Genomic DNA, 13,341 nt, shown 5'->3' with positions numbered 1-13,341 from the left:
TCTAAAGCTCTTGGCATTTTATTTTGCTCTTAAGTACTTAATAAAGTTTTCACTACTGCAGTTGCTACTAATTCTTTTTCCTTAATCACTCTGACAATCCCTAGCCTAATATGAAGAAAATAAGTATTTCAACACTTGCTTGTTAGACTTACTGTAATGAATAATAAAATAATATATATAAGTATGATGTCTGTAGTTTGCCCTTAATAAAGATTAGTTCTAAGAAGTCAATAATTAATGATCAGTATGTTTTTAATTTATAAGGGAAGGTTTTGTGGAGAATTTGGCAGTTGGGATGGTTCTTAAAGGTTGGATATGAGTTGATAAAAGAAGTGTATGAATAGGGAGAGGAAGTAAGCAGCATGAGCAGAGGCTTGGAATTTCAAAATGCCAGATAGTAACTTAAAGATGTTTTGAGACAAGAACCAGTATATGGGCATTGTGTTAAAGTAGGCTTCGCATAATTAATTGGTCTGCCATCACAAACTGCTTAGTGTTGCACATTCAGTAAGTGGAAAATCAGGGACTCAAAAATTCAAATCTTTTTGAACTAAAAATCCTTGCTATATCATACTGATAATATTGACATCCTTCCTACATCATCATTCACTGAGAATCTGCTAGGTGCAGTTACATCCTGAGAATGCAAAAATGAATAAGATATGGTACTTTCTAAGAGAGAGACAGCGGTAGGTTTGTGTGTGTGTGTACATGTTCCTGTACTGTGGGTAATGTTTTGCGGCAGTCACTCAATGTGTATGTGCTTTGGAGATGTTAATCTGCTTTTCCCATGATTATCTCACACTTGGGAGTATCTCCTTGGGTGGAGATGCTAGCATTTAAAGAATAGTGGTATAATACAGCTGTTAAATGCAAAAAATCTACTTAATGTAGTGTTCTAACGCTGGAGGGCGTCTGGGTTAGAGTTCGGTGATTGATAACATATCATTCACCAATGTGGCACACCTTCCCAATGGATTAATGAATATATTTGACTATATGTGATTTTCACTTGCTGATTAAGAAACCTGTGTCTGTACTGTACCTATTTGGGCCTTCTCACAGTTTTGTAGTCAACTGCTAGCTAAATACTGGTTGTTTACTATTTACTAAATGGAATTACCTTTATATCATTTAAAATGATTTAAGGTTAACAACCTACCTTAACCAAGTTGTGAGGCAATACACAGTAGGAGCCCAGAACATGGATTATGGAGCCAGTCTGCCTGGGTTCCAGTCCAGACTCTGCTATTCATTACCTGGGTGACCATTGCCTCTGTTTTGCTAGCTGTAAAGTGGGGATGATAATAATAACTGCTCCATTGTTGTATTTGGCATGTGGTAAAGATCCATTATCCCTTATCCCTTATTTGTAATTTTGAAGTAAAAAAAAAACTATAAAGTGGCAGTTTTTGTTTGATTTTTTTTTTCTTTTTTTTTTTTGCGGTACGCGGGCCTCTCACTGTTGTGGCCTCTCCCGTTGCGGAGCACAGATTCAGGACGCACAGCCTCAGTGGCCATGGCTCACGGTCCCAGACGCTCCGCGGCATGTGGGATCTTCCCAGATCGGGGCACGAACCCATGTCCCCTGCATTGGCAGGCGGACTCTCAACCACTGTGCCACCAGGGAAGCCCGTGGCAGTTTTTATATAACTCATTTGACATCAAAGCCTGACCTAACCAATGTCTTTGCAATATATAGTCCGTTTTGGTTCTGTACTTGACCTTAAGTTATTTATATTTAGCTTGTAAAAGTCCTTGGTAAAATATAGACATTTGTTATTATTATTGTTTTATGATACTTATTGGACAGTATAGTTGACAGTCTTTCTCATGAAGTAAAAATAAACTTGGATATCTTATGATTAGTATTATCAACTAATTAATTAAAAACTAATTAAGGGACTTCCCTGGTGGTCCAGTGGTTAAGACTCTGTGCTTCCAATGCAGGGGGTGCAGGTCTGATCCCTGGTTGGGGAACTAAGATCCCACATGCCACGCGGCATGGCCCAAAAAAAAAAAAAAACTAATGTTAATAACTAATTAATGTTAACAGTATTTATTGAATGTTTATGTGTGCCAGGTATTATACAGGTTATTTTATGTTCATTATTTTCTTTATTCCAACAGTCCTTTAGGTGACAGTATTGATTCTGTTTTTAATGTACTGAGGCTTAGGGAGGTTAAGTCATTTGCTCAGGGTTACACAGTCACTCAGTGTGCTAGCAGTGCTAGGATTCAGACCTCATCTCTCTGACTTTTTAGGTAACTTCTGTGTTCTTTTCCTCCACCTATACTATCTCTATAATTTAGAAAAATTTCATAAGGATTTTATTTCATAAGGAAATAAAATCACTGATATACTAAAGTGTATTTTTATTTTGCTTTTTTTACCTTTCATCTTAGGTGCTGGAAAGCCCCCTATGTTTGGTGATTATGAAGCTCAGAGACACTGGCAGGAGATTACTATTAATTTACCGATCAAACAATGGTATGGATAATTTTAACTTGATTTTATTGTTTATCGGTCAGTTAATGTAGATTATTTGAAGATACTTAAAAGGAAAATATGCTATTTCTTCATCTTCAGAATCCTCATCTTCCTGTATACTGATGTCACATATATTACCCTGTGTATTGTCGGTTCATTTTGAAATTTCATCCTTCTGAAAGTTACCCATATATTTAGTTACCAGCTGGAATCTGGTGCTGAACTAGAACTTTGAGGATAGGACACTGTATGCCATGGAAGCTCCTCAGGACATAAACGGTGGAAGTTTATGGACTAAGAGTATTTCTTCTGGAGGTTTCGCAAAGCTTCCTCCTGTAAGGAATGTATGAGATGAAAAAAAAGCAGTAGCTTAGTGGTGAAGAGTGTAGGGCTAGAGTCAGACTGCCAGACTTCAGATCAAGGCTTCTACCCTTTACTAGCAGTGTGAGCTTTTGCAAGTTATTTAACTATCTCTGCCACAGTTTTATCACTCATAGAATGGAAATAATAGAATACATATTTCACTGGGTTATTGTGAGGATTGACTAAAATGATTCATTTAAAGCACTTTAGATCAGTGCCTGAAGTGTAATGAGTTCTCAATAAATATTAGCTGTAGTTATATCTCACAGAAATCCATGCACTGTCATTTTTGTTGAACACATTCTGATAACAATTGATGACAGTATTTTTTTACTTATTAGGTGCCTGGTAGATTATTGATTAAACCTGGCTATACAAACTGTTTATATTGTTCTGTTGATTGCTTTGGTCACTGCTTTTTTTTTTTTTGCGGCACGTGGGCCTCTCACCGCCGTGGCCTCTCCCGCCGTGGAGCACAGGCTCCAGACACACAGGCCCAGCGGCCATGGCTCACGGGCCCAGCCGCTCCGCGGCATGCGGGACCCCTGGGGCACGAACCCGCGTCCCCTGCGTCGGCAGGCGGACTCTCAACCACTGCACCACCAGGGAAGCCCTGGTCACTGCTTTTATATAACTCCTTTCTGAGAGAGTTACATACAAGAACTTCATATTAAACTCTCTATTAATAGGTTGGCTGTACCCTGTCCAAGTTTGGAGTATTTAAAATAGAGGTCAGCTGAATATTTGATACTATTCTTTTTTTTAATAGGTGTGTGCATGTTTGTTTATTTATTTACTTGACCTCACTGCGCAGCTTGTGGGGTCTTAGTTCCCTGACCCGGTACTGAACCTAGGCCATGGCAGTGAAAGTGCCGAGTTCTAATGTTTAAATGGTGTGATTTCTTTTTTTCCCCCTAGTTTGAAGTTCATTGCTGTATGATTGATAATGACTATCATTGAAAAAGATATATCTCAATGGCACAGTTTATAAAACAGAAAATATATCCTTGGGACAGGTTCACTGTTATCAACAGTGGATATAAATCTATATTGGAAATAACATTTCTAATATTCTGAATTTTTTGGCTAATTTTGTCAAATTTGATTAGTTTACCATTATTGTTACCTAGCAATGTGGCTGAGGAATGGTTTCTCATTTAACTTCAGTTTTCCAAGAGTGGGGACTTCCCTGGTGGTCCACTGGTTAAGACTCCGTGCTGCCAATGCAGGGGGCCCCTGGTTCAATCCCTGGTCAGGGAACTAGATCCCACATGATGCAACTAAGAGCCCACATGCCACAACTAAAAATCCTGCATGCCGCAACTAAAGATACCGCATGCGGCAACTTAAAATGCCGCGCAGCCAAATAAATAAATATTAAAAAATTTTTTTTCCAAGAGTGAAATCTTTCTGTCTTCATCTAGAAAGTTAGCCATAGTGTACTCAAAACTTTCAAGTGACAAAGTTGTCTAAAATGTGAAATCAGGATCTATGAGGTAAACTTTTAAAATGTCAGTTTTGGGACTTTACTGGGGGCACAGTGGTTAAGAATCCGCCTGCCAACGCAGGGGACACAGGTTCGAGCCCTGGTCCGGGCAGATCCCACATTGCTGCGGAGCAGCTAAGCCCATGCACCACAACTATTGAGCCTGCACTCTAGAGCCTGAGAGCCACAACTACTGAGCCCATCTGCCACAACTACTGAAGCCCACGTGCCTAGAGACTGTGCTCCACAACAAGAGAAGCCACTGCAGTGAGAAGCCTGTGCACTGCAACGAAGACACAATGCACCAAAAATAAATAAATAAATAAATTTGTAAAAAAAAAAAGTCAGTTTTATAATTCTAAATTTAAACATTTATTCCATGTCAATACACATAGCTATAAGTAATAGAGGAAAGTTGAACTTTTTTTCTTTAATTTTATAATGACAATTCCTTATGTGTGAAGTCAGGAGTACTTTTGGCATCAAGTAGTAGAAAGCCTAAGTAATAGTAGTTTAAGCAATAAAATAATTAACTTAATAAGTAGGTCTTTGCAGGGCTGGTAAACTGGCTCAATGATAGCAATTAAGGGACTTCCCTGGTGGTCCAGTGGTCAAGACTCCACACTCCCAATGCAGGGGGCCTGGGTTCGATCCCTGGTCAGGGAACTAGAGCCTACATGCCTCAACGAAGATCCTGCGTGCTGCAACTAAGACTCAGCACAGCCAAATAAATATTTAAAAAATAATAGCAATCAAAGACTCAGGCTTTTCCATTTTCCTTCTCTTTCATTCATTCTTCTTGGCATGTTGGCTTTTCAGCCTGAGGCTTTTCACCCCATGATCAATAGATGACTGCCAGGGCTATCAGCACTGTGACTTTGTACAACCATATTCAAGGCAGGAATAATAGGAATACCTTATTTTTTTTATTTTTATTTTTTTTGCAGTACGCGGGCCTCTCACTGTTGTGGCCTCTGCCATTGCGGAGCACAGGCTCCGGACGCGCAGGCTCAGCGGCCATGGCTCACAGGCCCAGCCGCTCCGTGGCATGTGGGATCCTCCCGGACCGGGGCACGAACCCGTGTCCCCTGCATCGGCAGGTGGACTCTCAACCACTGCGCCACCAGGGAAGCCCGAGCATGTTGCTTTTTAAAAAAAATCACAGGTTTATAAGTCAGGAATTGTGGGAATGACTTTATTTCAGCATTGTTTATAATTATGAGAAGCCTGAAACACTCTAAATATCTTTTAGTAGGTGAATGATAAAGTACATTTCTCCTGTGTACATGTGTACGTGTTTTTCCTAGGTAGATTCCTAGAAGTGGAATCTCTAAAGTAGCCAGTTTTAATGGATACCAACACAAGAGTATCTCTTTCCATATATCCTTACCAATATTTAATAATAACAATTAACACTAGACTTCTAAAATTTCCATTTCCTTGAGTACTTGTGTTGTTATCTTTTAATATATTTACTGACCATCATATTTTTTCTCAAATTTGCATATTTATATATTTCCCCCATGTTTCTGATGGATTGCTGATCTTTTTTGTAATGATTTATATGATTTTAAAATAAACAATTACATTAATTTTCTATGCTGTGTTAACAAGTGACCATAAATGGTACTTACTTAAACACACATTTATTATTGTAGTTTCTTTAGGTTAGAAGTCTGGGCACAGCTTAGTTCAATATTATGATCAGGGAGGGTCTCAGGAGGTTGCAGTCTAGTTGTCATCTGAGGCTGCAGTCTTATCAGAGGCTCAACTGGGGAAGGAACTGTTTCCAAGTTCCCTCAAGTTATTGGCAGAATTAATTTCCTTGCATTTACAAGACTAAGGGCTTTGGTTTCTTGTTGGAAGCTACCCTTATTTCCTAGGGTCTACTTGCAGTTTCTTGCCATGTGGCTTCTCCAGTATGCCCACTTACTAAAACATGACAGCTTGATTCTTCCAAGTCAGTGAAAGGGAGTCTCTGTAGCTTAGCCAGCAAGATGGAATCTTACATATACATAAAACATAAGCACAGGCGTGACCATCCTATCACGTTTGTTGTATTTTGTTGTTTACAAGCAAGTCACAGGTCTTGCCCACACTTGAGGGGAGGGGATTGATTGTACACACTTAAGGCAGGAACACCAGGAGATGGGTTCATGGGAATGACCTTAAAGTCTGTCTGCCACAGTATTCAACAGTATACAATAGTATTCTATATTTTAATCAGTTTTTGGTGTGTGTATATGTATAAAATAAATAGCTTCTTCCTGTTCTTGTCTTTGAATTTTTCTTATGGTTTCTTTTGTTAAATAAATTTTTACATTTGATGTACAGAAGCTCTTTGAACTGTTCTTGAAACTTTTAAGTTTGGAGCTATTTATTTATTTTTAAATTTTATTTATTATTAATAAAAATTTTTTTTGGCTGTGTTGGGTCTTCATTGCTGCGCACGGGCTTTCTCTAGTTGTGATGGGCGAGGGCTTCTCTTCGTTGCAGTGTGTGCGCTTCTGATTGCAGTGGCTTCTCGTTGCGGAGCACGGTTTTTAGGCGCGCAGGCTTCAGTAGTTGTGGCACGCAGACTCAATAGTTGTGGCTCGTGGGCTCTAGAGCGCAGGCTCAGTAGTTGTGGTGCACAGGCTTAGTTGCTCCATGGCATGTGGGATCTTCCTGGACCAGGGCTGGAACCCATGTCCCCTGCATTGGCAGGTGGATTCTTAACCACTGTGCCACCAGGGAAGTCCTGGAACTATTTTAAATTAAAGTTTTTTTTTGTAAAAAGCAAAAATACCCATGATATGTTAGAAAAAATTACATTTTGAAGTTAATGATAACACTCTTGAATATAATTTCGTTCCTTCCCATTCTGAGCAGTTAGAGGAGCCTGTTAAGTTATGAACATTAGATCTAGCTTTCTTCCTTAATTCACAGAATTTTGCATGTAATAGGCTCTCATTACATGTTGGTTGAATTGTGTTCAAAGTGTTATTAAGAAAAGTATACCTGTTTCATGCAATATTTCTTTCTTTGTAAACCAAATCTTTACGTCGTCTTTGACATTCATTTTTTATTTAAATTGTTATTTCATATTGTTTCTTTAATTTTTTAGACTGTCAGAAGCAAATTCTCTTTTTGTTGCATATTTTCTTTTGTATAAGTGTTGGTCATTAAGTTTACTAATAGTAGAGTGATAACAAGTTCCGGTTTGCCTGTGAGAATCTTGGTTTGCCTCTATTGTTATGGCTTAATTATTTACAGCTTCTTTCTTAAGAGTACCTTGGTTTAGACAATAAATTATTTAGTCACACTACTCAATAACAACTTTTAATTGTGAGTTCACAAAAATTTTTAGGAGAGGGGAGAAGTTTAGATGAATTTTTTTAACCTTGTATAACATTTTTTCATGTTAATTAAGTTAAATGAAGTGAGATGTTAAATATAAGTATTTCTTGAATATTGATTGTTGGAATGGTGCTTTCTTTTTCCTTTTTCTTCAGGTATTTTAACGGCAGTGATAACAACTTACAGTATTGGGGATTGGACTATCCACCTCTTACAGCTTATCATAGTCTTTTATGTGCATATGTGTAAGTTTTTCTTCCTTAACATAACTTTAAATATTTATGCCCTTAGCAGATGTAGTAAGGAAGAGTTTGTTGAATAGAAAAGAAATCGTTTGTAGCTATTATTGTATTATGGTTTGTAGAGCACCATACCTTTATAATTGGATTATAGGAAAGTTTATCAGAGTTTGACTATTTTCATAATTTTTTTGGAGGAAAGTCTAGAAAGAGATGCAAAAATCTAGCTTTGTTTTGAAGTAGAGATGTTACCAACTACGCATGGATTACTGAGAAATACATCTAATATGGTTAGTTGTGCATAGAAAAGCTTTTTTCCTGGAATGACCCAAAGTAAATGAGAAATAAAGGTCTAAATGGTATTCTGACTAACCTGTCAAGTAAGAAACCAGAAGTACCGTAGTGTTTCACTTATGATTTAAGATCGGGATTGGAATTCCTTTTTCTTTTACAGAAATGGAATGGTTTATGGAAGATTAGGTGCTTCTATTTAGTGGAGAACCAGTTCTACTCTGTCCTGGTATTCCAATTCAGACTTGAAGTGTATCAGCAGAAATTTGAGGAACTTCTTCACATTATCTTCTGAACTCATTTTATTTGTTCTATTTTGTAAAAATTAGCATCCTGGATTAAAAATAAGTTTCCAAACTTCAGGATAATCAGATATACTTTGCAGTGTTCTGGAGAATGTAATATGATTGAAAACTTAATTTATCTTTAATAATTATGTTCAGTTTTATGCAATGATTTATGATTAATAGCTATTTATTGTAGCCTATTATGATAACTGAAAAGATTATAAATTATAAAACTGTGATCCTCTTGTCAATATTAGTGTATTGCTCTTTACAAAGTATATGTTTAATAAATGAAATGTGACATCAGATTGTTTTCACACTGGAAGAATCATGAAGGTAGGGCTTTTAGTTAACACGCTACATGGGTTTGTTGGAAGATAAGCATGGCAGATTCTGATAGCGTTAGTCAGTTTCACATGGTTAAATACAAAGAGTAAAGCTTAAGCCTTAACTCCATTGCTTTATAGGAGCAATGGCAACTTCTCAAAATAGATTCATATGTCCTCAGATGTCCTTATTGCTAAAAGTAATGGGGAATAAAGTGCATGTACATATGTTTGATTTGCAGGGCAAAGTTTATAAATCCAGACTGGATTGCTCTCCATACATCACGTGGATATGAGAGTCAGGCACATAAGCTCTTCATGCGTGCAACAGGTAAAAGAGCAATAGGCATTGAGTGTAAAATTTGATTAAAATTTTTTTTGAACTGATGACAGGTTCTATTATTGTCCTTACTTTTATAGTTGTGTAACTATAAATATGCATATATATGTATAATATGTGAGCAAATGTATATGTAAGCTAAAAAACAAAAGGGTAGAAACTAATAATTCTGGGTGCTTTACATTTACTATTATCTCTCTTAATAATTTGGACACGCAAATGAGGTAAATACTGTTGTTATCCTTACTTTAAGCTGAGGAAACTGAGGCCTAGTAAAGTGAGGCTAATATTAATAGCTCACCTGAAGTTGGTTAGCTCTAAATTAAAGTTTTATTTGTTTAGGCTGTTGCTTTAATAAATCCCTTTCACTTTTACAGTGAATTACAGCTGTATGTCATATATTGTATTGCTTTGCAGTGTTGCTAAATTAATCTTTACAACAAATGTTTATTGAGCATTTATTGTGTGCTGTTTAAAAGTTGAAAGTAATAAGCTTAAATTTCTTTAAAAGCTTTACAAGACTTAGGCTTTAATGCTAGCCTGGGTCTTTTCCGTAATTAGTCTAAATCTAGTCAGGGTTTCTTCTCTTTACTATTCATCCAGTCATGGAATATCAGGCCCAAGAGATAACCTGTATTGCCTGTCTTTCCCTCTCCCACACCACTCCCTCTTCCCAAATGCTTTAATCCTTTTTGAACCACATACTCACCACATGATATTTAGCTTCTGAGCCAATACTTGTATCTGCAGGGAACTTACAGCCTTTAGAGACTCTATTCTATTTTCAGAGAGCCCCAGTCATTAGAAATTTCCTTCCTTTTTTTTTTTTTTTTAGAAATTTCCTTCTTATATTGAACCTTCACTAGTCATTTTAGGTTCTGTTTCCTTGGGCTACATAGAACAAGTCCGATCCTTTATATATCTAACACCCTCCAGACATTTGAAGTCATCCCCTCTCGAGGTTGAACATTCGTAAATACTTTAGCTGTTTCTTAGACGACCAGTTTCTTGAATGTGATTATGGTTTTGAGGCCTCTGGTTGTGCTCCTTCAAATATGTTACAGTTTGTCAGTGTCATCTAAAATGTGGCATCTGGAGCTGAAAATAGGATTGCATGCATCTAACACTGACAGTTTACTATCATTTATCTTATTGTGCACAAATATATATGTGTGGTACAAGAAAAAAATAGGCTTTTTGGATAGCTATGTTGTACTGTTGAAGAACTTAATATATTAGTTTTTCTTTGTTCTAAAAGGACTGAACATTCAGAATTATGAATTGCTTTATTTTTTTTCCCACTTTTTTTCAGTTTCCTCCTCACCTGGACCTATCAAGCTCTTTGTAGGCATTAATTAGCAAAAATTTATGAATTTTTATAAATACTCACATTAAAGGAGAAGAGATTCTCCTATGCATCTCCACATTTGAGGTATTGTTCACATCAGAAAATTTGGAGTATACAGATATTGAGGGGAAAATAAAAGTTTCCTTCCCTTGCTTTGAGTATTCTTAATTTTTATGTCCAAGTCAGAGCAAAGAGAGAACTGGTTTTAGATACAGCTAATTGATTTAATATGTGAATTTGTTAGAGAAAATTAAGAGACTCTAGTACTGTATCAGTTGAAATTAGGCACAGGTGAAGGGAATGGAAAGTGCTCAAGGTGGAAAGGACTTGTCCAGCGTGGGTAGGAACCTCGTGTTAATAGAATTCCCACTCGGGGTTGGAGGAAGGCTATTAATAGGTTATAATAGACCCTGATGGACTCAATGCATAAAATCATTTGTTTGTTTTTTCAGTGTTAATTGCTGATTTGCTGATTTACATACCTGCAGTGGTTTTGTACTGTTGTTGTTTAAAAGAAATCTCAACTAAGAAAAAGGTATGTTTTGAAGTAACCTGACATTTCATCTCTGAAATGTTTTATTGCCTTAACTATTAAGTGTAGAGCTTAAGGAAGTCATGCTTTTGGGAATAGATAATAGGGAACAGTATGTCTTCTGTCAATTTTCATTTAGAAACATTAACTTATCTTAGAGTAATTATTTTAATGTCCAAATATAGTAATAAGATGCACTGAATTTTAGAAGTTATATACTGCTGAATTGCACAGCATGCTAAATTTATTGCTTAACTGGTAAATCTGAATTTTGAGTTGGCTTGTGAGAATGACAACTGAAAGTCATTTTGAAAAGTTGCGATATATTCTCATATTCACAGTTAACAAATATGCTCTTTTTTTTAAAAAAAATCAAACGGTTTGTGTTAGAATTTTATTTATTTATTATTTATTGGCTGCGTTGGGTCTTTGTTGCTGCGTGCAGGCTTTCTCAGTTGCGGTGAGCGGGGGCTACTCTTCGTTGCAGTGTGCGGGCTTCTCATTGTGGTGGCTTCACTTTGTTGCAGAGCACAGGCTCTAGGTGTGCAGGCTCAGTAGTCGTGGCTCGTGGGCTCTAAGTGTGCAGGCTCAGTATAGTTGTGGCTCATGGGCTCAGTAGTTGTGGCTTGTGGGCTCTAGAGTGTAAGCTCAGGAGTTGTGGCACACGGGCTTAGTTGCTCTGCAGCATGTGGGATCTTCCTGGACCAGGGCTCGAACCCGTGTCCCCTGCATTGGCAGGCTGATTCTTAAACACTGAGCCACCACGGAAGTCCCATGACTATTCTCTTTGGTCATTTTATATAGATTAATCATTAGATTAATTTATCTGATTTATATATCTAAAAGTGCTTTCTCAGACAAACACCTTTTAGGGATTTTTTTCCTTTTTACTGAAGTATACTATGTCACTTCCATGAAGACTTTAGTGTTTAAAGAGTTGCTTTATAAAAATGGAGTATTTCGATAAATAGAAGGTAAGAGGGGAACATTTGCTACTGTGTTAAATGAAACTACACTTTTACCTGGTTTGATTCAAGTAACAGATTACTTTCTTATTTCACAATAATTTTCTTTACAGATTGCTAATGCATTATGCATATTGCTGTATCCAGGCCTTATTCTTATCGACTATGGACATTTTCAGTATCCTTTACTAATTTAGAAATGAAGTCAGATGCATATCATGAAATCTAGGCTCAGTTTGTATAATGTTGTCATCTAGTTATGTCTTATTTACTAGGGTTCTTGCTTATATAAACCATTTTTAAAATGGTAAAAGAATCTCTTCAGCAAGTGTTTAGTTGAAGGGTAAAGTACAAATTAAATGTAGCAATGTTTTTTCACAACTGTTTGGATTGGGAACAGAATGTTGGTAACTGATCAGCTGTTCTGGAGCTAATTCTGAAAAGGTGAAACATTTTCTATCTTTTGTAAATGTTTTCTGATGCTGACAAAAACAGTCTTCCAGTTTTTGAGTTTTAAAACAAAATGTTTCTCTAACAGATAGTGGTAGCTGGGAGCTTTAGGAAACTAAAATTGAATAAATCTATGTGGATTTATGTGCGTAATTTTTGATACCTAAAATAAGGAACATTCAAATAAACAAATTATAGAGGAAAGTTGATAAAATCTGTACATGGCTCTCCAGTTTGTCTTCTAATGTATTAAATATTACTATCTGTCCCAAAGGAAAATAAATAATCCACACCATGATTGCTTAATTAATATTTTTTCCTTTTGGTGCCAATCTGTTTTACTTATAAAATTAAAATGTGTATCTGTCAAAGGACTTGCAAAAATATTCAAATAGGTAGTTACTTCCATCATATTTTTATTCAGTCCTCTTTCCTAATTGAGCCCTTTTTTTTGGCATTATAGGATCATGGCTTTTAGATAGTTTGATAATATCAAGAACACTGATAATAAAGAAAAGAAAAAAGTTGTTTACAAGATTTTTTTTTTTTGCGGTACGCGGGCCTCTCACTGTTGTGGCCTCTCCCGTTGCGGAGCACAGGCTCCGGACGCGCAAGCTCAGCGGCCATGGCTCACGGGCCCAGCCACTCCACGGCATGTGGGATCTTCCCGGACCGGGGCACAAAGCCGTGTCCCCTGCATCGGCAGGCGGACTCCCAGCCACTGCGCCACCAGGGAAGCCCTACAAGATTTTTTTTAATACTATATTTACTTTGAAATATTCTCATACAGAGAAGTACACAAAATGTAAATGAATTGGCTATTATCCATGTCGAGAAATAGAACATTGCCAGTATCCAAAACCACACCTCTACGCATCCCAAGT

The 13,341-nt window shown here is 36.9% G+C and overlaps 1 protein-coding gene across 8 annotated transcripts in view; it reads left to right on the top strand.

The window, feature by feature from the left end:
* Window positions 1-13,341, top strand: part of ALG6 (ALG6 alpha-1,3-glucosyltransferase) — a 60,476-nt gene that overhangs the window by 18,205 nt on the left and 28,930 nt on the right. For all 8 annotated transcript variants that reach the window (XM_060139867.1, XM_060139865.1, XM_060139864.1 and 5 more), the window contains 5 exons: window positions 2,407-2,491; window positions 7,835-7,924; window positions 9,065-9,153; window positions 10,963-11,045; window positions 12,121-12,185. In XM_060139867.1, the coding sequence (XP_059995850.1) occupies window positions 2,407-2,491; window positions 7,835-7,924; window positions 9,065-9,153; window positions 10,963-11,045; window positions 12,121-12,185 (412 nt within the window). The remainder of the gene's footprint in view (window positions 1-2,406; window positions 2,492-7,834; window positions 7,925-9,064; window positions 9,154-10,962; window positions 11,046-12,120; window positions 12,186-13,341) is intronic.

Source organism: Lagenorhynchus albirostris, chromosome 2 (genome assembly GCF_949774975.1).
Source record: "Lagenorhynchus albirostris chromosome 2, mLagAlb1.1, whole genome shotgun sequence".
Taxonomy (NCBI): domain Eukaryota; kingdom Metazoa; phylum Chordata; class Mammalia; order Artiodactyla; family Delphinidae; genus Lagenorhynchus; species Lagenorhynchus albirostris.
This window is presented reverse-complemented; position numbering and strand designations above follow the sequence as displayed.